Below are 23,279 nucleotides of genomic sequence, written 5' to 3' on the forward strand. Positions count from 1 at the left end.
GTAGATAAAGTGCCAGAGTGCATAAAAATATAAAACTAGATCTTATTTATTGAAAGAAGTGCAGATGGAAGGATCTATAACCTCACATTTTTTCTTGCAAAATGGTCTGTTTAGACCATTTATTGTCATTTATTTACTATTAGGTGATTTCCGCGTTAATATTCTTTGTCCGTTGGATAGAAAAAACACATAATTATGCATCCCAATCAATTTATGATTGCATTTAGAATAGAAATCCATCATTACAATATTTTTTGTGTTTTGAACATAATTCTGTACGAGTTATTAAGCGAGTTGAGTATCCCTGGTTTATCTGCTAACTGATACCTACTGCACATTATGGGATGTATTGTGCATGTTCATTTCACTTAGCAAAACACCATTTATTAATAAATGTATACACTACCCCTTGTTTTTATCATATTTATTATCATTGCGTGGATGACAGAAAAGATAGTTTAAAGCCAAAATTAAAAGAAAATATATGTTTTTTGCAACATTTTCAACAAATAAATTTACATAGAAGAAGAAAATGGGCAGTTGAATAAACTAAACAAGTAACATTCAAATTCAAATTTTGGTTTTGTATAGCAGTACTGAAAAAAGTGTTATAAAATGATGTATTACCACTTTTATGAATAATCAAACAGTTTAATTTAAATGTTTACATATCTTTTGTATATTTTATTTAGTCTTTGATGTGCAAAATATATAAAACAATGAAAAACAGAGTCATACATACATCACAGGACATGTCTGCAGAATTTATACAACATGTGCTACAGGCTGACGAGAGTTTTGAGTTGTAAATACTGAGCTTTGTGTCAGCTTTACTGTGAGTGAGTTTATAATATTGCAGTGTTTGTGCTCAGGGCTGAGGTTTAGACGTTCTGCTGCTGGTGTCAGCCGTGTTTGATATTTGCTGCAGGTGGTGTGAGCGGCGGTCAGTCGTCGTTGTTGCAGTCTGTACACAGAATCTGGTCGCGGTCGGGGAAGAAGCCGGAGCCCACCAGTGACACAGAGCAGCGCGAACACTTAAAGCACGGCTGGTGCCACTGCCGGTCCTCAAAGGAAACATACTTCCCATCCCCGAACCCTGAGAGACACAAATACGACGCATGATGAGCGACTAATGAAGGAATCTTTAACTGTGGGTGGAAAATTTAATAACAGCCCTGCAGCATTATGGAAACAACATAAAGAATGTAAGATAACATCAACAGTTGGCAGAAACAATAAGAAAGCGCTGCCAGTTCTGTCAACATGCTGCAATCTAGTTCACAGCTGTGGTCAAAAACATCTAATTAAAGTTCTTCTCTTAAAGTTCTTAACTCTGGCACGTTTCTTTGCCAACATTATAAAGAGATGAGATAAAGATGATAATGAACCCGCTGAACTTGTATTTCTGCATTGTCTTTTCTGTAATTTTCTTGCTTCTTCATGCTCACTGAAAGCTAACGTGTGTAGAGTTTTTATGAGATTATAACATCATGTTTTTGTTGGTAGAACAATGAGACAGTCCTGATTGATTCAGTCTGTGGCTTGTTTTCAAGATGTTTGTCTACACACTGTGTCTTTAAAGCCTCTTTAGAGTTTAACAGTGAGTTTCAGCTCATTGTTGAACCGTCTGGCTGAAACTTTACACTTTGGGTTCTCTCTCAAAGCTCTCATTTGTTTTCACTGACAAAGCTGTTAAAACTCGCCGTACACCACCTGCTCTGCTTCAAACAGCAGAACAATTCAGTCGGTACATTTACGTGATGTCAGAAAAATTATTGTGTTAGCCTGACTAAAACTGGACTTTTAAAAGACATGTTAACATGTTAGTCCCACTGAAATCATACTAAGTCAAATTTCTTGAAGTCAGACTAACCCAACCAAGATAATGCAGTTGGGGATCAATTTACGCTCTTATGTTATGCCTCAGTCGGACCTGAACTGGCCTTGGCATTCATGCTCCATAGTGCCCTCCCCGGGCTTTGATTCAGACGTCAAACAGCATAAATTTGCAAAAGAAAGCCGGGAAAACAAAAGAAGACGAAGAAGAGAGCACAATAAAACAAGACAAAGGTAAAAAGTTAATGCAGATTATGTACGCAATCAGAGGAGTTGCAATAGAGTAGGCAAGGTAGGCAATTGCCTAGGGCCCCGAATTGGAAGGGGGCCCCCAGAGATGGCTGATATTGGTCCATATCATGACAATATGATGGAAACCTTTTAGACACTGCAGCAACGACAAAATGCCAGGAATCCCCCTAATGGGGCCCCCTACTGGCTGTCGCTGTCTAGTGGCTAGAGGGGGGCCTCCCAGAGACAGCTGACAGATGCAGCAGCACAGAGGAGGCGTGACTTCTGCACTGTAAGGCTCTGAGATAACATAATCTTCTCTCTGCTGCTTAAAAGTGGTGAGATTGCAGCTCACAGCAACTGAATATGGACCAGTCTCTGGCTTTTGTTTGATATCTAGCGTCTGCTTAATTTGTTGTTAGTGCAGTTAGCTTATTTACTATATTATTTGAATGCCACTGTCATACTGAACGTACTGCTGAGCCCGTTCAAACCTTAAAACTTAACTTGTTAAAGTGGCAGCGTCTGCCTTTCCCAAGTAGGATCGAAATTGCCTTCATACACATGAAGGATTCAACAGAAACATCAAAGCATGTGATCTAGCGTTAGTGTTTGTAGCGTCACTGTTTACTGTTAACTCGCCTGACAAATTAACAAAACTGTAGAAAAATTACTGCTAATAACTGAAAATTAGCAGTTGTTTTTTTGGACAATAAAAAGAAACCACAACACAAAAAGTGGATAAATGCAAACCACAAAGAAAGGATCAGTGAGGATTTACAACCTGAGTCACCTGACTGCCTATACCTGTTAGCTGACGATAATTGTTCTGACATTTTATTGATAGTAGATCATCAAGACAGACAGGATTCACAGGGAGAAAACAGGAGATGATAAACAGCCACAGACAGGATTGAACCAGGGATGTTTTAAAGCTTTTCAATGGTTGTGTTATCCAACAGACAACGACCCTGTGCTCCTGCACTCTGCACTAACCTGTGATGGCCGTGTTGCAGCCGGCACATTTTTTGGCGTACAGGCTGCTGAAACACTTGACACAGTACGGACTCTCCCCCTGCGAGGTGAAGGGTTGGCCGGCCAGCGGAGCTTTACAGCCCGTGCAGAGAAAGCACTCTTTGTGCCACACCTCGTCCTTGTAGGTCACCCCTCCTTTAGTCAGAGCCTGGAGCACACAAACACAAACTGTTCCAGGAAAACATGTTTAATTTTAAGATGCGTCTTTTAGAGATACCTGGCAGCATTTTGGTGCAAATTCGGCTTTTTTCTTTGGCTTTCTACTGAAGTGTTTGAGCTTAAGGTGGTACTCTTTTATGTACCTATGACTGCTCATGTTTATTACTCAGTTCTTCGTGTCACATATTCATCCTTTAACCCTGACATATACATTGTACCTCTGTTATGATGCCTAATCAATTTTAGTCTATCATCTGATGATCACTATGTTGCTTCATTCTCCTGCATCCAAGTCATGTAAAACAACTATACATTTTTTTGTTGCAAATTGAATATCTTTGGGTTTTTGGGCAGCCGTTCGGATAAAAGACATTTAAAGAGGTCACTTTGGACTCTGAGAAACTGTGATGATTTAAAGTTCTGAACCAATTAATCAAGATCCCACTTCACCTTTTTGCAGTGGCTGCACTGAGGAGCCACCCTGCCCTCGTAGCAGGGCACACAGTAGTAGTTGTTGTTGTCCGGGATAAAGGCCTCGGCGCCGATCGGCTTCTCGCAACCATGACACACAAAACAGTCCTCGTGCCACGTGGAGCCGCCGTATTCCAACATCCTCGACCCTGTCAGAGGAGAAAAAAAAGAGTGGGAGCAGATGAGCATGGAAACTGAGATGATGTTTGTTGATATTTTCCCGGACATGTACAAACCCTCTGTGTCACACAGGGCATTTCTTTGATCTCTGTGCAACTGTGCTGAAAATACAAACCGGAATGAAATCTGATAGCGTTCACACGACAAAGACCAAAAGTGATGATTCAGTGTGACGGCTAAACCTGTTTTCACTCCTGTGCCGCAGAAATACTTCAGCTTATCTTGCATCAAAACAGTCTGACACACTGTAACAAAGCACAGCATCCAAACACTACTTTATATATATATATCTTTTTTTTCTTTTACAGTGTTAACAATTTCATTACAGGCTGCACTGTAAAATCTGACAAGTTGATCTTCCTTAAAAAAAATCTTGGAAAAAGATTGCCTTGAAAAGGGAAAGTAAATATACCTACTGATCTACATTTATGTTAACTTTATATCTAATTGTTAGGTTTAGTCAAAAAGTATTTGTATTGACGTAATTTTGTGAAGTTGTTGCAACTTAAATAATGACAAGTTGAAGTAACTTGTTCTTTCTAATTTTTAGCAACTTCAGTAAACCAAGTTAGTCTTACTTAACTTGATCATGACAAAGAGGATTTTTCCAATAATGAAGTTAGGAGATCTGCAAGTTCTGTTTTGTTAACATGTTAAGAAAATAAAAATATGAGTTTGCAAACAGAAGAATACAGATATACAGTACAGCAGAGTAAACTTGCTTTACTGAAGTTGTTAAAACTTAAAAAAGATTGATTTAATGAAATTTTGAATGAAATTTTAATTTAATGATTTTTTAAAATTGCAACAACATCCCCAAATTAAGTAAATATAACTACATTTTAAGTCAATTCAACAATTAGATATAAAGTTAATATTAATAAAGAGTTATAGTTACATTTATTTACATTTTTCAAGAAATGATTCCTTTTTTTTAAGTAAAATCAACTTGTCAGATTTTACAGTGTGTTTGTCCACTCCCATAAGAAGCACATGCTCCTCTGCAGAGAGGTCAGTCATGCCTCTGAGTTCCTTTAATCACAGGCCTTGTTTTACGACTTTTGGGACCTGAACTGCAGCCCAAAGGCATGACGGTGTTTTGAACTCGGCTGCACTGTTCAGAAAACGGCAGAGCAGCTCTTAAAGGCATTCCAGGCCGAGCAGAAACTGAAGAAAATGACTGCTCAGTTTAGAAAAGAACTGGTGAGTTATGAGATCCCACAGTACCCACAGGCCCGGGTAATTCTCAGTCATCCGACACCGCTGCTGCACTCGTGTCGTCACAGCGCCCCCGAGCTGAAAGATATTTTCAGCAGAGCAAGGAAACAATCATCCTGCCACATCTAAGCTGTCACACCCCGGATAACAAAAACTCATTAGCCTCTTTATCCCCAAACAGACAGGGTGTGAACTTTCTGACTATCTGAGCGATTACTCAAAGATCTGACCCAGAGGAGGTTTCTGAACTCGGTGTTGGACGGATAAAGTCTTTATTGTAGCTGTACCTGGCATGACCGTCTTGTCGCAGGAGACACACTTGGAGGAGAACTCGTTGCAGTAGCAGTCGCTGCACACCAGTGCGTCCTCCTGGCTGGTGAAGGGCTCGTCTGCCAGAGAGCGGTCGCAGCGGAAACAGCGAAAACAGTGTGCATGGTAATATCTGTTCTCATAGAAGAGCTCCTGGAGGAAGAGGAGAGTCAAACTGAGTGACCAGTGAAACCAGTCAGGATTAAAATGGACCTATTATAAAAACGAACACTCAAAGGTATTTAATAAACACACTGTTATTTACTTTATCCCAATTTTAAGGTATAGTAAGATAGAAGTCAATAACTTGTTTACCAAATGCAGAGGTCATGGTAAGAGACATGCGATAATAAAACTAAATGGACATGTTAATGGAGAGAAGCCAAACAAAAGTCCTCCCCAATATGAGAAGGATATTCAAATTAAGTCAAGTGTAATTAAACACATCTGGCAGAAAAAATAAGACTAACAAGAGCAGGTAAAAGAGACAAACAAGGTATGTGAGACAAAAAAAAGTTTTTGTTGTTTGGGTTATTGAAATTTTTAAGAATGGAATCGCGAACACATATTGTGGAAGCTTATGGCTTAAAAGTTGATTTAAAGGTTTACTTTGCAGGAATTCTTGGTTACTGTTCGTAACAGTATCGCCAGTGAAAGTGAAAGCTAACCCCAGAGTCGCTCTTTCATCACGGTCTCACTCCGCAGTCATCACATGGTGATGGTTGGTTAGTGACCTTCCATGTCAACCTATGACGTTTTAGGTATCCTTGCCGTATCAACCTATGACGTTCTGAGTACAGAGTGAGAACAGGTTGGGTAACCATGTAATGTGAAGACTGCAAATGCGCCTATGGGTCAGGTGGCTTGGGAGGTCCCACAAACAAGCGACTTCCATGCAGGAGTCCAGAGTTCATGTTCTGTGTGTGTGTTTTCTATACTTTACCATGTGCCTCTTTTGCCTAAACCTAACCATCTGTGACTTTGTTCCAACCACAGTGACAGTCAGCGCTGTTGTGTGAACATAGGGACCATGCCACATCATCCCACCACACGTGCATTTGTTGACATCACCGTAGAGGACCCAGAACGTCATAGGTTGATGTGGAAGGTCACTGACGGGCCGTCACTGTTTGACGGGTTCAGCATGAGAACGTGTTGTCTCCTTTACTATGTTTGCTGTTTTTTTTTAGGTGCTGTGTCCACGACTTGCATTGCTACCTCTTGAATGCGTGTTGCTCACAGTCTACTGGTCGCTACCTTTTTTATAAAGTCCTGACCTCACCAGCGCGCTGTGATCAGGACTGCCCCAAACACAGCAAAATAAGGTCACACCCATATTAATATGTTGTTGTTTAAAGATGAAAATGATCTCCATATAAACAAGTAGCACGGTTTTAGAATTCATCCACAGCAACACGCCTGAAAATGGGTATCACACGACCATTCATGTACACTGGGCATGCGCATACGGATGCAAAGATGAAACAGATTGTCCATTCTGTAATTGGTTGCGTAGTTACAGAAAATTTGGATGAGGCCAAAAGTAAGACCAGTGATTTCTTTTCTACGCAGTCAAAGCACTGGAAAACAGATTGGGAGTCGTTACAAAGCAAATGGTACTGCTGCCAAGACAACAGCATGGAGCGTTATCCATCAGCAGAGAAGCCATGGCAAATAGAAAAGGAGCACCCACATCACAAATCACAAAAGGCATGTAGGCGTAGCTATAATGTTTTTTGTTTGACATGTCCTGACTCATAAGAGCCAATCAGAAAGTGAACGTTGTGCTTGTGTCATTGTTTCCAAAAGTCTCAGTTTTCGAATATCCAGAGAAAAGCTCAACCCCAGAGTTTTTTTAAACTAAAACAGATTAAAAGTGTTTTCAAAGGTCCCCGTTTTTTAATATAAAAACGAAGATTATTTATTCCTCAGTAGGAATCAGTAGGCTTTGGCTGAGAGCCACAGACATTGTAGGAAAGTCAGATTTTAGGAAACCGACTATTGTTGCTGTTGGTTTTGATGGTCTTCTGGCATTTGTTAATGACAAAAAAATATGAAACAACACCAGCTTTATCCTTTGACAGTGAATAATATGGAAACGTTTTACCCTGAGCTGTAAGTTAATAAAAACACTTGATATGTTTTTGTTCCTCACAGGGAGATTCTCTATTTGCTGCCTCCCATCTGCTTGGAGGTCACGGTCAACCACAGGACTCAGTTCTCTGTATTTTGGATGTTTGCCGACAAAGTTTCCGACTCCCTACGACACCCTGCTGTCCGCCAAACAGAGGAAGAGTTCACAGAAGAGTTGAGAGAAGTTTTTTCTTCATTGATATTTTCTTACAAAAAATCAGCATAACCCATTTGTGCTTTTTTCTTCTAACAGCTGCTTGTGTTCCAGTTCATCTGCAGTTCATGGAGCTCCGTGATAAACGGCCGACATTGAACGGGTGGGTGAAAAACTTATTTTTGAGGCGTGGCGTTTCACAATAAAAGAAACAACTAAAGCAGAGGGACGGAGGAGAAGGATGAAGGATGAATGTTGTTATGTCTTGTGCGGAGGAGGGACGGCCAAAGCAAGCAGGAGCGTAATTTACTGCCAGTCCCTCACAGGGAGCCCATAACTCACAGGACGCTGATGGCCTCATGGCGTCTTTGGGTGTTTCCTGCAGGACAGCATTTTTAATTTTCACTAACTCAGACTTTTAGGAAACTTAAAGGGGATTACAGACAATTGGTGTTCTGGAAAGAGAGAGAGTTTTCCAGGAACGGCAGCTGGTTTCTAGAAGCAGTTAGAAAATTCATCATAATGCAGTCAGATGTGAACAGTTTCAGTAGGGGAAGTACTCAGATCATTAAATTTAATAATTTTACTTTTATTTTACAATAACTTTTTGGTGTTTTCATTTTCCTAAGTCTGTATTTATGTTAGTTTTTATGTGTTTTGCCTTATTTCTTTCATGAACCAGCTGGCCACCAACATCAATAGTCGTTAATATTTGGTTAAATTTAGGTTGTGACATCTGATGCGAAATTCAGCTGATGTATAATAATGACGACAGATGACATTTATATAGTTTTAAGTTGTGTTGTTAAATAAGCAATGTTCAAGTACCAATAAAGTATCAATAAATAATAATAATAATAATAAAGTATCAAAAGTGCTTGTTAAAGAAGAAGAATGGTCCCTGATAATGTTATATTCTTATTCATTATGATAATTTGTGATTCATAAACTGCATTTTAACATTGCAGTGGGTTTATATACTTTTGGGTAGTTTTATTTAAAGCAATACATCATAGTTAGGATTGGCAACTGTTTTTATATTTTACACTTAATAGATGGTGAAAAGGCAACCAGACAGCGTTGGCGAAGGGAAACAACATGAAAACGAAAAGAAACGGAAATTATTTAAAAGAGACTGGATTTTCACCATTATTGTCAATACATTATATGGCAACACCCCTATGTTTTATAAAATATCTTAGATATAATTTATATATTTGCAATTAATTCTTGATCTTGAATCTTAGCTTTCAAATATTAAAGTCAAAAGTACAATGCAGTGAAGTGTAGTGAAGCAGAAGTATAACGTAACAGCAAAAAAAGTTAGTTTAGTAAATACTTTCGACCCCTGTGTGAGTAGAGCTCACCTTGGCATTGTGGCTAATTATTTCTTTACACTCCTGGCAGGTGTTAGCGTACAGGCGGTCGTAGCAGGGGATGCAGTGAGGTTTCTCCTCCACCTGGATGTATTTGCGTCCACACAGGGACTCGTTGCAGTTTTTGCAGTCGAAGTTGTCACTCATGATGTCTTTCTTCAGGCTGAAAGAATTCACAGGCACGATTTAGCATTCGCTATCAGTGAGACAACAGCAGAGGGAAGAGGAGGAGGAGGAGGAGGAGGAGGAGGAGGAGTGAGATTAGTGGGACAGAGAGAGAAAGCAGGGAAAAGGGAGGTAGACAGTTTTTGGATATACAGCTGGGAAATAAAGACCAACAGAAGAGACAAAAATGGGAGTAAAAAGACACATTATAGCACTATAGAGAGTTTTTTAAAGATATTAAAAAACACTCTGTGTGATAGATTACTAAAAAAAACACTGATAGTGCTCGATATTGTCATTAAATTAAAAGCAGTTGTAGAATAGTGAGTTTGGAGTCTTGAACATAGACAATTTTGGACTTACTGAAGTTTTTTTGAATGATGGAGCATAAAAATTCACACTGAAGTAGTCGAGTCTGGATGTTCCATTAATCAAAGATTCGGAGATGGCCAGAGTAATGTTATATGTTTAAAGTGGCAAAGGACTGCTTTGGGGCTATTAATGTGATTTATGGGGTATTTGAAATAGCAATCCTGTCTCATAGAAATTATGCTTGCATGTTACTAAACTGCTTTCTGGATTCCATTTTTTGGCAACGTAATCGCTGCCTTGTTTAACAAATGGGAGCACGTCAAGGATGAACAGGAGAGGACCAAGCACTGAACCCTGGGGAATGCCACAGGACAAAGAAGTAGCAGCAGAGGAGGAGGTGTATATTTTGCATATTAACTATTGATATCTGCCCTCTTTATATATTTGCACTCTTTCCTACTTTTCATAGCAACTGCTGCACAACTATTTCACTCAGGTTAAATGAAACTCTCTTATCTTGAGGAGGAGTGGTGCGGTTGATTGTGTTAAAAGCAACAGTGGGGTTTAAGAAGATAAAAATCTGGAGATGATGAGAGTCTGTGAGGAGGAGGTTAATGGTAACTTTAAAAACTGGGTGAATCATATTTAGATTAAACTTTAACATGCAAGAAAAGCAGATGGGCTACCAAAAGACATCATATTGTAGTTAAAAGTTAACTGTTGATGAAAAATGTTTCACATCCAGAAGGCAGAGAAAAGGCTGAATGATCACTTTAACTCAAAGTTGATTTATATTTGATAAGTAATGACAAAACCACTTGTTTCCTCCTCTTTCCTCCACTCCTGTTTCATCATCACTCACCAATAAGTGTAAGCTTATAATGTCTGCCCCTCCTCCCCCTCATTCTTGTATGAAACCCCCTGCGGCGGTTTGGCATTGAGAAAGAACGACTAAACAATATTAATTGTTGGGAGCTGAACCGAAACAGCATTCTCTATTTCAAAGGATCTCTTGAGGGCTTTTTAATCTTTGTTTGGCCTGCGTTTAAAAAGGGAAATACTACTCGATTATCTAGTTTATTCCTTTTGTCTACAACTTTCTTTCAAATACAGAACTTTCTCCTGTCACCACTGACAAAATAACAAAACAAAACATGTTACATACTAATTTTAACCCCAAAACATTTTTTTTTCTGACCATGTTTTTCTTCCCAAACCTAACCACGACTGCTGTGTATCACATACACATGTTAAAGGATGAGTCCACAGAGATGCAAAAGGGCGCCTTTGGAGTCGGTATCACACGAAAGAGGCATGAGAAATTATATTTGACACCCTGGGATGGGAACAGAATGACTGACCCTGAAGATGCTAGGTAAATAGTAAATTTAGATCAATCAAGGCCCTACAAGAGGGAAAGTAGCATCAAAATTAAACGAGAAATTAAAATTAAATTAGTTAAAATTATTTTGAAAATTAGTCTTTTCATGCTTTGATACAGAGACATGCTTTGATACAGATTCAGGATAAATGCGACTCAAAGGGGATACTTTTGGTGGTTTTAGCTGAATAGTTTTTGGCCCGTCAGGAGAGGAACTGAGAGTCACCGACAGCCAGCAAGAAATAAGAAGCATTATTGACACAACTGATGAGTTTTTGTTTAAAATGAACTTGTATGATTGAAAACAACATGCTCCAAACTGACAACACTCAGCAGGCATGATTTTTATCATAATTTGTAGTTAAAAAGATGTTAATGTATCTAGTTATTTTTGCAAAGTTTGTTAACTGTAATGTTAACAGCATTTCTGTGAATGTGTAATGTTTATTTAAGCCCTGATTCACACTGAAAAAGTCACTCTAATGCTGTTGCAAAATAAAAAAAGGTTTATGGATCCTATAGACTTCTAAAAAAAACTGTCACTTTTTAACCAAAACCAAGTTTTAATCTGGACAACTTTTGGCAAAATGTACCGACATGTCTGAAGCAAGCAGCAACCTCCAAGGAAATGAGATGATATATGTCAAGAGTCCTACCCAGTATTTGTTGAAAAACCTCACTGCTTACAGTAAATACACTGAGGCTCTGGGCATCGGTTAACTTTGGGAAGTGGCCTGCAGTAGCTTCCTTTTTTAATTTAAATAAATGAGTGGGTTGAGAGCTGGTGGAGCAGAGGAAGGACAGGTGGAAATCAGACTGGGCACACTGACAATAACATCATCCCCATTATGACTGAACACAGTGAGACATTAGCAGGGTATGTGACCCCGTGTTCTGCAGCGGCAAACGGAAATGAGCGAGGAAATGAAGTGTGGGAGGTTAAAACACCCTCCTGTGGAACAGTTTAGACGGAGCAGGCATGACTTAGGGAGATATACACAGTGTGAATGAAGATTATGGATAAACTTTGTGGACTTTGGGTATATGTTCATGCTCAGGATCACAACTTCTGGAACATTTACAAAGGCAAGACGCTTAAATATTTCACTTGGAAACAGTGATTGTTTAAAATTTTCTCGCCTATTTTGGTCTCAGAGTGGCTTTGACGTGTTTTTGTAATGTCAGAAAAGAGGAGGTGGGTTCAACAAAGTGCAGCTGAGAGACCGTGTGGCTTTAAAATCTCCCTGAGGGATCAAGGAATGAGAATAGACCCCCCCCCCCCACGTCTCCTCAGAGGTGGAAGACGTCACCGGCTAAACGATGAAAGGACCCAGAGCTCGGTGCAAAGTAATGAAGACCACTTGTTTTCTCTGTCTTCTCTTATTTTTGTGGTTGTTACAAGCTGGTAAGAATTAAACGTCACATTTACAGGTACTGCGCTTCATGCTCGGTAACCTCCAAGTATTTGCATCTGGTCCGCCGAAGGAGTCAAAGTGAAAGAGCAGTTTACATTCCTCGTGTCTGACTGCTATCAAACATTTTGTTTCTTATAACCAATGATGCAGCAATTTCAGATAAACATAAAAAAGATAAACACAGTCTGTTCTCGGTCATGTCCTGAAGCCAGATCTCCCTCTCCTCCACAGACCTTTTCTCCCAATGCCATGTTAGCACAACAGCGTGGACATCCTCATGCATCCCTCCCTGCAGATAACAGCTTCCTCTTACAGGGCATCAGGCCGGGTCAACACAACATGAGGACGACCAAACTGAGAGAAAACATTACATCCTATGTCTGTTTTCTGTCAGATTGCTGTCTGGTTGGGGAAATCAGCCCCACTCCCCTCCTAAAACGTCTAAAGAAGTTCTGGGTTTCTATTCTTGTCTGTCCATGTCTACGATGAATGCAGAGATAGAACAATGGTTTTCCTTCCGGACATAGTCTTCCCAGTTTTTGAGCTTTATGTTTCTCTTCCTGAGCCACAACATCTGTGAACACATTCTGTGGTCTCCAGCTGTTGTCTGTCATCAAATTCTCCTTTAGGCGTCCAACAGGGAGTTCTTATAGGACAAAACACGACAGCGTCTAATTAAAATCCATCATTGTTGAAAACAATATGTTATAGCTCCTATAGGACAGTCCAGTGAAACTTTATGGGGGATGAGGTCACTTTAATAAGTATTTCGCTGCTGGAAAGATGGTCCTTTCATTAAACCAGGTGGTCTACGCATTATAAAGATGCAAATACTTTTGAAGTTGGTGCTATGTGACCAGAGAAAACAGAGAAAAGGGGCTGTGGCATTTGCTTTTGCTCAAGAGGTAGAAAAACTACAACTACCAGAATGCACTGCGCCGCATCGGAACCAATAAACGCTCCCGCTGATGGGTGACGTAATGCGAATTCATCTGTTTTGACATCAGAAACACGATGGCGGCTGGCTGGTAATAAATTATCTCGAATTATAGTTAAACAGTAAGCTAAAATCTGTTTCTCAAAACACCACTTAAGGCGAGAAATAGGCAGTGGCGTGAAAAAATCTTGGTTCATTTTTTTTGTCAGCACTGCCCAGTTTAAGTGTTTGATCTCAGCTTAGTCTGAGTTTAAAAGTTGATCTGCTTCACTACTCATACAAAAATTCAGAAGTACAATCTGTATTTGTAGCAACAGCCTTAGGGCCAACAAAAATCTGCTGGATGGGCAGTCCCTGCTAAATTAGTTTAAACTAGTTTTAACTATTTATTTTGAGGCTCTGACAGATTTAATACAGATTTAAACTAGTTTTAACTAGTTTAAACATTTAACAATCAAACAATAGTTCAAAAAATGTTACAACACAATACATTTGCACGTTATTATTTAGCAGATACATTGAAACTTTATGTTTCAACAACGCTGTGGTTAACATGTTAGATTTGGGCGTAAAACCCACTTGGTGTTACGCCCAAACAGCAATGGCTCACTTAATTCCAACTAAATGCATCACTCTTGAACAATGACCTGCAGCTTTCCGGGCGTCTCACCTCACCCTACACATCATCCCCTCCACCTCCCGATAATAAAGTCGGCTCATATACTATGTCATTTTAGCTGTGTTCTCAGCAGCTTTTTAGGCACCAAACCATGGTGTTTTGTAGAGACCAATCTGTTTTTCCAGTGGCTTTTTAGACATGAAAAGCTATTGTTTTTTTATTAGACATTGCTGATTTTTTCTGCCACCTTTGTGGCCTCCAAAGTAGGTATTTTAAGCTAAAACATTATCTTTTCCTAGCCATATTTAAGTGATTTTGTGCACATACCTGCTACATAATAAGGTGCACATGTAATGCATCTGTGGTTTGCAGAAATTTACAATGCAAACATTTTTTTTTGGCAATTGTGTTGCATACATCTCGCTTTAGAGTCACGACTGACTGCAAATAAACGTCTGTTTAGAATCTGTTAATCTTCACACCATCCAGACTGTCTGATATTAATATGAGCCGTCTGACTCACATGCAGTCAGCGCCTTCTTTAGGAGGCGTTCACTTTACTCGACAGGTGTCCTCTTGGATTACACCCAAGAATACTTGTCGCCCCTGTTCTCCTTAACACGAGACGTTAAACCAAACAGTCATCCATCCTGTCTAAGTACTCTCTCTCTGGTAGCATTGCTGCTGAAACTATTTAAACCCACAATTCACCTTGATGAGTGGGACATGCTGGATTCTTCTACACCGTCTGTCCCGGTGAGAGATTTACAGGAGTTACTTGGCTCCAAACACTTTGTAGTGGCGGCCAAATGGCAACTATGTCCCAGGATCAAGCTTCTGTCTCATGTCCCTTCATGGCTCGCTGCTGTTTAACTCCTCAACAACCTGGACAGTTTCTTACGACCGGAGCCAGACTCTCTCTGCTGCTGCTTCTGGGTGTTAGTGTTTATTTTCCCCCCATCGAGGAATTTAGACTTCATGTCTGAGGTTTACAAACCAGATTATTCCATGATGAAAACTGCTGTCACACGTAATAAAATCCAGTGGAACAAAATATGTAGGTAAGTATTAAATCTGTCAGAGCCTCAAAATACTAATTCATGCATTATAAAACAGACCCAGGGCCTTTTTTTGGGGGGGGGGGGGTACTTTCCGCACACACCACTCTCTCTGCTTTAAGAGACTTTTTTTGACTATTTATATATATTATTGAACCTACAGTCACCGTTTTCTATAGGTTAGGACTTGAGTTCCAAAACTTGATGACTTCAGACTGAATCAAAATTGCAATTTCTCTTGCACTTTAACATCAATCAACAATCAACATCACTTCACATCACTTCACTTACTTTATAACTTCCTCCCAAGCTCAAAAATTCAAAAGTGTGTCGTTTAAAAAGTGTGCCACAAACCAATTCATTTTCTTTTTATTCCCAGCAAGACACCTAATTCCCCGGATCCATTTTGTTCGAACTAATCCGACAGCATGCAGTCAGGTTACAGCAGAGAACGGTGAAGAACTTATGCTACGTTACTGAGCTGCAGTTGGAAAAAATGATGCCAAATCTAGGTGGATGTAATGTGAAATGTGAACATTTTCTTCTGGCAACTGGGCAGCATTTTCACAAATTCCCAATATCTCTGACTAGGAAATATAACTCGAAGGCTTTGTCATTTTTCCAATGTGGTTGCTCGTAAATGATCAGTGCTGCCTGTTGTGACTGTAAACTTTCTAATGCTTCACAATCACTGCTTTCTCTTTTACTGTAACGCTCATTAAATAAAACCCAAACTGCGCGTGTGGGTTCGTTTAAAACAGGAAAGCGTGTAATAAAGTTGGCTTTTAATTACCACCCCTCTTTTACTGTTTATTCCCCCTGAAATGGATTAGGGTAATTTAACAGCCTGTGAAGCTCAGAACAGTCCTCATATTGTGCGACTGGCCGGGTTACATAACCTGGATTTGGGGAGGTGAATGAGAATATTGACGGCGGCACAATACTGTGTGGAAAATGCCAACAACAGAGGAGCCCTGCAGCGGTGGAGGGAAAGTGACACCCTCACGGTTTCAGCTACAAACTGTTACAGAAAAAAAAAAGAAAAACAAGGCTGGTCTCTTATGGCTGTCAGTTGACTGCACTGCCTTTCATCCCCTGTACAAAGACGCTCAATGTGGTGCGGCTTCCTGCAGATCACAAGGCTAATTTCAGCTGCGCACACACAAATCATCACGGACAAACATTGTGCACTTTGTTGTCGCTGATTAAAGATCTCATCAGGATGAATTGCTGCTTCTTTCAAACAATGACGACATTTTGAGATACTGAGTTGGCAACATTATTTGGGTTACTTGAACACAAAAATCGCTGCAGTTTCTTTGGTGAAATCCTTTTAAGGTCAAATTAGAGTCAAAGATTTAACTGTGTCATTCTTCAGTTTATATGATGTCATGAATGATCTGTTCAGAAAATCTCTTCACTCTAAATTCCACTTAATGTAACATCAAACAACAAATAAGCGGTCACATTACGGGAATAAAGAGCTCTCAGAGACAGAGTATGTGTCTGGCCTTGTTTTGCAAAACTTCCTGCAGATCACATGCTGTATTTCAGCTGCATTCACACACATAAATACATCCAACAATGCGTATTTTGTTGTCTAGATCTTACCAGGATGAATTGCTGTTTTAGATACTGATGCTATCGTGAGATAGAGCCGGCAGATCTGTATCAGGATCTTGATTAATGTGGAAAAACAGCAGGAATTTCTTGTAAGGCTGACTATCTTTCAGCTTCATTTAACCCATTAAAAGCTGAGCAAATAGATTTGATTTATTTCCAACACACGGGTAGAAGGTAATGAGCAACTTAAGAAGAAATGACTTAAAAGTTAGCAAGAAATAAGTAAATTCTTTTAGAAAATAAACCAAAAATTAGTAAAAAGTTAGTTAAACAAACAAAAAGAAAACGACCTGCAAAAAAGGCTTTAAAAAAATCATGACAATTCTTTGACGTAATTTTAAATATGTAACTATGATAATTAGGGATCTCGTTTTCTAGATTTTTTTTATTAGTTTTATAAAAATTATTTCTTGAATCTACTAATTTCTTGCCATTTGTAGGACATTTCTTGACAAATTGCTCTTTTTTTCCACCAATCTGGTTTGATTTCTTTTGAAAATATTGTTGGAAAAAAAGAAATCAAACCCATTTTGTCAGGGTTCAAAGGTTTAAATACTTGAAAGGCACCTAAATGCAGCACAAGAAAAGTGAGGGCGGTCTGGGTTTCAAAGTGTTCACTTAATGTCAAGTTATTATAGAAATCTCTTCAGTCACATTGAATGTTACTAAAATTGTAATATGATCATTATCAGTGGATTTAATGATTCAAAACCTGCTACGCTATGAGCCTATAACATCGGGGAATCAAGCACCTTTAAAGAAAGTCTGGTTTTGTTTTATGAGTCTCCAGCTGGCTCTTTGTTTATGCAGGGAAACAATGTGGGCAGCAGCTGCAGTTTCACCTCGGCTGGCGTCTAATGAACTGACAAACAAATCACAGTCAGATGACAAGTACACAAGTCACCACCATGCAAATTTACACGGTGATCTCACACAGTAGTTCCTGGTACGGGGTCACAAGATGATGGACCCATCCACCCTGAGCTGCCTTTTTCACTCTTTATGCTACGTCAGCTGTTCTGAACGTCTAATGTGAAAGGGTTTACACTGGAGTTGGTTGAAAGCCTGGTGGGTCTCATAGATTCTGTTTAGACCTGTTATTAGCGTGCGTTTTGGTGATCCAAACTCAATGGGACAGCCGAGACATATCGTTGTGTGCCTATCATGCGTGTCCAGCTGTCCACTTGTGATCAGATATTGTTACCGCCTCATGCATGGATTACCAAACTGTTGCTCTGTAGCACGCTTGCTATGCTGCGTCCATGATGTTGGAAGGTCGTGGTTTCCGAGTTGGGAAGTCGCTCTTCCAACTTCGTTACGTTTATGTGCTTTGAGGTCGTAAAGTGCATTTATGACGTCACATTGGCAACTTGTGTTACAAAATAATGTAATTATCAACACTAGTATACTCGCCTGGCATGCTTTATAGTTACACATTTGCTTGCTTACTACAGCTAATAGATGCATATACTAAATGTGCAACTACTAAAAGTAAATAATTGTTACTTGGAACAAAATATGTAATTTTGTACCATCAATTGTTGACACTGTTTCCATGCTTTCCGCCATTTCTGCTGCCCTGAAACAACTTCGCAACTCAAATATTAGCAAAATTTCCCAAATTCCTTTGAAAAATTATAACTCCTGAGGGCCTCTCATGTGCTTGTTACTTGAAAAAACAATATTTCCAAGGAACACGTGAATGTAGCACTACTCCCGTTAGCAGTTGTATCAATACAGCTGCAGATATCACTGTCAGCAGAACTCCACACGTCTCCTTCCACAGGTCAAAACACTGTAACGCAAAAAACACTATATCTAACCTGACATAAAATGGGTAAGTTACAGATCTTGTCACCAAGTAACCCACCACATCCTGCAGTAACAGCGTAGTCCTTGTTGGAGATGCATCAAAATTTAATAATTGGCGCAAAACACAAAGTAGAGCTGTGGCTGATGGAAATGTCGTTAGTTTTGCAGGTATTTGGTCATAAACCAAAGTACTGGACACATTTTGACCTGATGGTGCTAGAGGGAAAGTCCAAGACTACCAGAATTATTCCTCTGGGGAACTCGAATGTCTGTACAAAATTTCAGTTCAATATATCTAATAGTCATTGAGATATTTCAGTCTGGACCAACTGACAGGGTGATAACATCCAGAACTAAACACAAATGTGGCTAAAAATATTTGTGCGGATGACGAAGAAAAGAATGAAAGTAAAAAGGCAGATTAAAAGGTTTCAATCAAGCACCGTTATTAAGTCTCTTAGATGAAGTACCTTTAGTCGAGTTACTTTTGGCAGCTTAGTTGTTGCACTTGGATTAAACTTGCAGACGAACACTGACCAATGCAAATAAACAGTCAATATTAAAATACAGACAACTATCCTCAAAAACAAACACACAAGTAAACATATTTTCCCATCAGCTGCCAGCTGGCGTTGGGCAGTTCGAGTACTGGGTGTTAACGCTAACAGATGTTTGTTTTCTGAGACTGGGCCTGCTGTCTCTGTTTCATGTTGGCTGCTGGATTTATTTGACTTCAGAGAGGTGGAGAACTGGTTTCGGACTCAGTTGATTCAGGAGTCACTGTTATCAGATCAAGAAAAGGTTCAAATTGAACTTCTACACCTAAAAAAAATCCAGATATATGATTTGAAGGTTTTGATCAACTGGAGATGAGGTAGCAAGTACATTTTTCTCCAAACCAAAAAAAGCTCTAATGGCAATGGAATAGCAGTCTATCGCCTGTTTTTAGTGGGTTTACTGCAGGTTTACAAGTGCACACACTGATTTAGGTGAAAAAGGGGTATTATATCTATCTTGCCAAAAGTCAGGTGACAAGATTAATACCACTTTCATCTCTTTACAGTAAAACGTTTAGTTTAGCTTTGCATAAGTGAGGAAGTGTGTATTTTGTGTGTGTGTGTGTGTGTGTGTGTGTGTGTGTGTATTCGGAGAAAGGGACCGGAGAGCAATGGGTGTTTGGTTTTGGGATGATGAGCTGTCGGAGATGAGGGCTTTTTTTAACGGGACATTTTCTGGACCTATGGGTCTTCAGAATTCAGGCCTTTGGATCAATGGTCAGTCCCCCTATAGCTCCAGTGTTATACTTAACGTATTATTTTTCTAAAGAAACATTCCTGGAGGAGAAAAGCTCTGTCATGTAGACCCCTAAAACAGAAAATGTTTTTTACACTTCAGTTTTTGCACTGATTTTAAAAAGTAATAAAAATGTTATTAGTGTTGCTGCCTTTGGACAGAAACAGGTTAGCTGTAGTCTCTATGATGTCAAACTGCTCCTGTAAAACTCTCCCAGGTTGCTCAGCAGAAATGGGAAATGGAAAACACAGCGTGAGACTGACTCATGATTAGACTCTTTACAATCCCAAAAATCATCTCACTTTGACTGTTTTTATTTTGTTTCTGGCTCCTCTCCAGCAATTGTACACAGACGCAACCTTCGCCCAACGCAAGAATCTCAGAGGAATGCAACTGTGGTCAAAACGTGGCAAAATCTTGTGGTAGAAGAAGAAGAAGAAGGGAAAAAAAAGCAAACAAGAGAAGCATTTTTTCTTCCGCCCTCTGTTTTCTAAAAAAAGACAAAAGTCAGGAATTCCTTTCTGTGCAAAACAAAAAAATAATACCCCCTCTCAACACGTAAACACATTCACATGCAACCAGAGCTGCATTGTTTCTATGAATGCATTAATTTCACCCAAATGGATTGGATCATGATGGGAATAGTGTGCGGTGATGGAAACTATGAGCGGTGCCGGAGGAGGTGGAGGGATGGTGGTGGTGGTGAGGGGGTTTGCTGAGTCTCCAGAAGAAAATTTGTAATCTGAAGTAGACATGACATCAGTCTAACTCTACGAGACTGAATCGCTTGTTAACATGCCTGATTGCATGACATTAAGCTTTTAATTATCGAGATATGAACCGTTATTTTGTGCAGCCGAGCCAATTCAAGAAACATTAAAGCAAAGGGATTGTTTCCTCAAAGGTCTCCTTGTTCTCCTTTTCATAAATCCCACTTGAAAAAGACGGGGGCTGCAGCACTTATTCACAGTATCAGTTACTCACTTTGGACCCTGCTCAGGCCCCCAGCCCCCAAAAACATCCACTGTTTCCTCACTCTAAAGAAAGAACATCCTTTTCTGGTCCATCCTGGATGTGGGGGGTCACATATTTGGCTTGGAAATATACACTTTCTATTCAGTTGTTGTTTATAAAGTCCTCGTTGATGATAAGTCTTTTACAAAGGTATTATATATCAATTGTATTATATTAAGTCATTAAAGAGAGCACATTTTTGGTTGCTAATTTGTAAAGAAACTCCCAGAGGTGGCAGGTGTTTATCTTTCAATTTGATAATAATGCACTTATAAATGTTGGTAAAGGTCTATTAATAAATGCTCAAGATTCACAGTTTCTAACAAGCAATCAAGTCTGTAGTTTTACATCTTTTTGACTATTTTAAGGTCCAGTGTGTAGGATTTAGGGGGATTTAGTGACATCTAGTAGTGATGATTGCAGATTGCAACAAGCTGAAACTTCTCCTGCTTAGAATTTTTTCAGTGTTTGTTGTTCAGGTTTTTACTGAGAGCAGAATTACCCGCATTCAGTAAAACACTGAATAAACTGTTTTATATTACAAATCAGTGTTTGTCCAATAATGTTTAGCATGTAAGCAACAGGCCGCTGGCCCAGCACCTGCTGATGTGTGCTCATCTTTTTTCTAATCCAGATGTTTGGGAGGATTTGCCAGGAGCTGAAATTTCCACAGAGGTCTCTTTCTCTCCGAAACAAACAGACCAGATGACTAAAACTGGTAAAAACACTGAATAAAGCTGTTTCACGTTTAAAAAATAATCTGTTTCCCGACACTTTCGTCACGGAGGGGCTGCTAACTATAGCAATGCAAAAATACGAATGGTGCTATTTAGAGCCAGTATATTTTTGGTCCATTCTAGGCTACTGCAGAAACACAGCGGTGCAACATGGCAAACTCCGTGAACAAGGACCTGCACCGTGGATGCATTAAGAGACATGGATACAGCATTCCTATTAAAGTTGCTCAGTGGTGCATGAAGCCAAAAATGCTTCGCAGTATGAAATGACCCACATCTTCCGCATTGTTGGGCCCATAGAGCAGTGGTACCCAACTAGCCCAGTCCCGGATTTCTCTGTAGTCATAAGTTCATGGTTCACACACAACACATTAGCTTAGAGCGCAAGGAAATGAAACAATAATCAGAAACGGCACTTTAAAAGAAAAGCTCTGTGCCAGAAATCCACTATACTACAAAATAAGTGTGTTTTTTACAAACTTGACACAGCCATGAGTCACCTGCGGTCCATTCAGAATGGAGCCATGACCCATTTTTGGACCATGACCCACCAGCTGGGAACCACTGCAATAGCGCATGCTCACTGGAGACTTACAGCAGCAGAGCGTGGCCAAGCGGCTAACGTCTGGTTTAGTGCTCTGCTAACTTGGGGATAAAATGATTTAATCTTACGCCTTTTCTAAACTTTCAAAATGTTATCAGACCAAATGGCTCACACCACGATGTAAGACAGGTCATTTTGAGGGGTTGCGATGCTCAAAAAAGTGTATCCACTTATTTACAAAAATCTGCTTAACAATGTAAGTCATTGGCAAAAAGTCTTTTTGGGCCCCATGGCATCACGTGAAGGACCTTGTTACTGTAATTTCCATTTGGATGCTATGAAAAAACTGGCTTCAAAGCCTGAGGCTGTTTCTGGAGGTTTGACCTCATATGTGAGATGCTCCTTGTATGGATATAACAATTCATTCAAAGGTAACAAAAACACAACAATTCATATCTTCTGGTGATTAAACACAAAAGAAAACATACTTATTTTATGCTCCAAAATCTTACACACTGGACCTTTAATAAGATAATTTGCAGTACTTTCTTTCCCACCTTTTTAATAAATGAGTGGTCAAATATTCTAACTACTCAAAGGGAGTTTTCAGAGCCTGGAAACCCAAAAGTTGATTTCATTGATTGCCTTAAATTAACAATTTATTAAGCATTTATACAGCTATCATTTGTAAACCCTACATAGGGGCACTTTCATTGCATTTAATTTTAAAAGCAATCTGTTAAACTAATTAAAACCGGGGAAAAAAATAAGTTTAAAAGACATTTGACGCTTCATTAACGCGCAAAGTAGAGACAGGTGAGGATTTGCGCACGCCTCAGGGGAGCACACATCAACATGTGAGGAGGTAAAACCACCCCAAACTCACCATAACACACTTTAAATTCACTTATCGTCTATGTGTTCGCATTAGAAAGGTGTAAGTATTTCCCATAAATCGTGTAGATGAAAACGTACCTCTGTGTGCGCAGCAGCAACCTCTGGAGATGCTCTCAGGAGTCTCTGGTGCAGCGTCTCCGCTCGTGCTGCTCCGGTGTCTAAAATGACAGATAATTAAATCCTCGGTGAAACTCCTGCGAGCTGCAGACTGACGGCTTTCCACTGACTGAAGTATCTGGTGCGTAAAAAACTGAAGTATTCTCTCAAACACCGCCCCTTTCTCCTCAGTCTGTCTCCACTCCCTCTGTCTGTCTGTCACCTTGTGGAAAGTTCAAGCTGAAAAAAGGTAGACTGACTGTGTTTTTTGGAT

The 23,279-nt window shown here is 39.6% G+C and overlaps 1 protein-coding gene across 1 annotated transcript; it reads right to left on the reverse strand.

Annotated features, from left to right (window-relative positions):
- Positions 1–409: 409 nt before the first annotated feature.
- fhl3b (four and a half LIM domains 3b) lies at positions 410–23,122 on the reverse strand. Its single transcript, XM_042507119.1, has 6 exons — positions 22,988–23,122; positions 9,094–9,265; positions 5,418–5,592; positions 3,712–3,881; positions 3,064–3,250; positions 410–1,096 (listed from the first exon to the last, which is right to left on the reverse strand). The coding sequence occupies exons 2-6, from the start codon at positions 9,247–9,249 to the stop codon at positions 945–947; spliced, it is 840 nt and encodes a 279-aa protein (XP_042363053.1). The 5' UTR covers positions 9,250–9,265; positions 22,988–23,122; the 3' UTR covers positions 410–944.
- Between the last annotated feature and the right edge of the window lie 157 nt (positions 23,123–23,279).

This window comes from Plectropomus leopardus, chromosome 18 (assembly GCF_008729295.1).
Source record: "Plectropomus leopardus isolate mb chromosome 18, YSFRI_Pleo_2.0, whole genome shotgun sequence".
Taxonomy (NCBI): domain Eukaryota; kingdom Metazoa; phylum Chordata; class Actinopteri; order Perciformes; family Serranidae; genus Plectropomus; species Plectropomus leopardus.

Excerpts from the sequence above, each read along its gene's own strand:
- fhl3b (XM_042507119.1), bottom strand. The coding sequence starts at position 9,249 with ATGAGTGACAACTTCGACTGCAAAAACTGCAACGAGTCCCTGTGTGGA. Across the intron at positions 3,882-5,417 it reads CGACAAGACGGTCATGCCAG|GGTCGAGGATGTTGGAATAC; the intron begins GTACAGCTACAA and ends CTCCTCTGACAG. Across the intron at positions 3,251-3,711 it reads AGTGCAGCCACTGCAAAAAG|GCTCTGACTAAAGGAGGGGT; the intron begins GTGAAGTGGGAT and ends TGTGTGCTCCAG.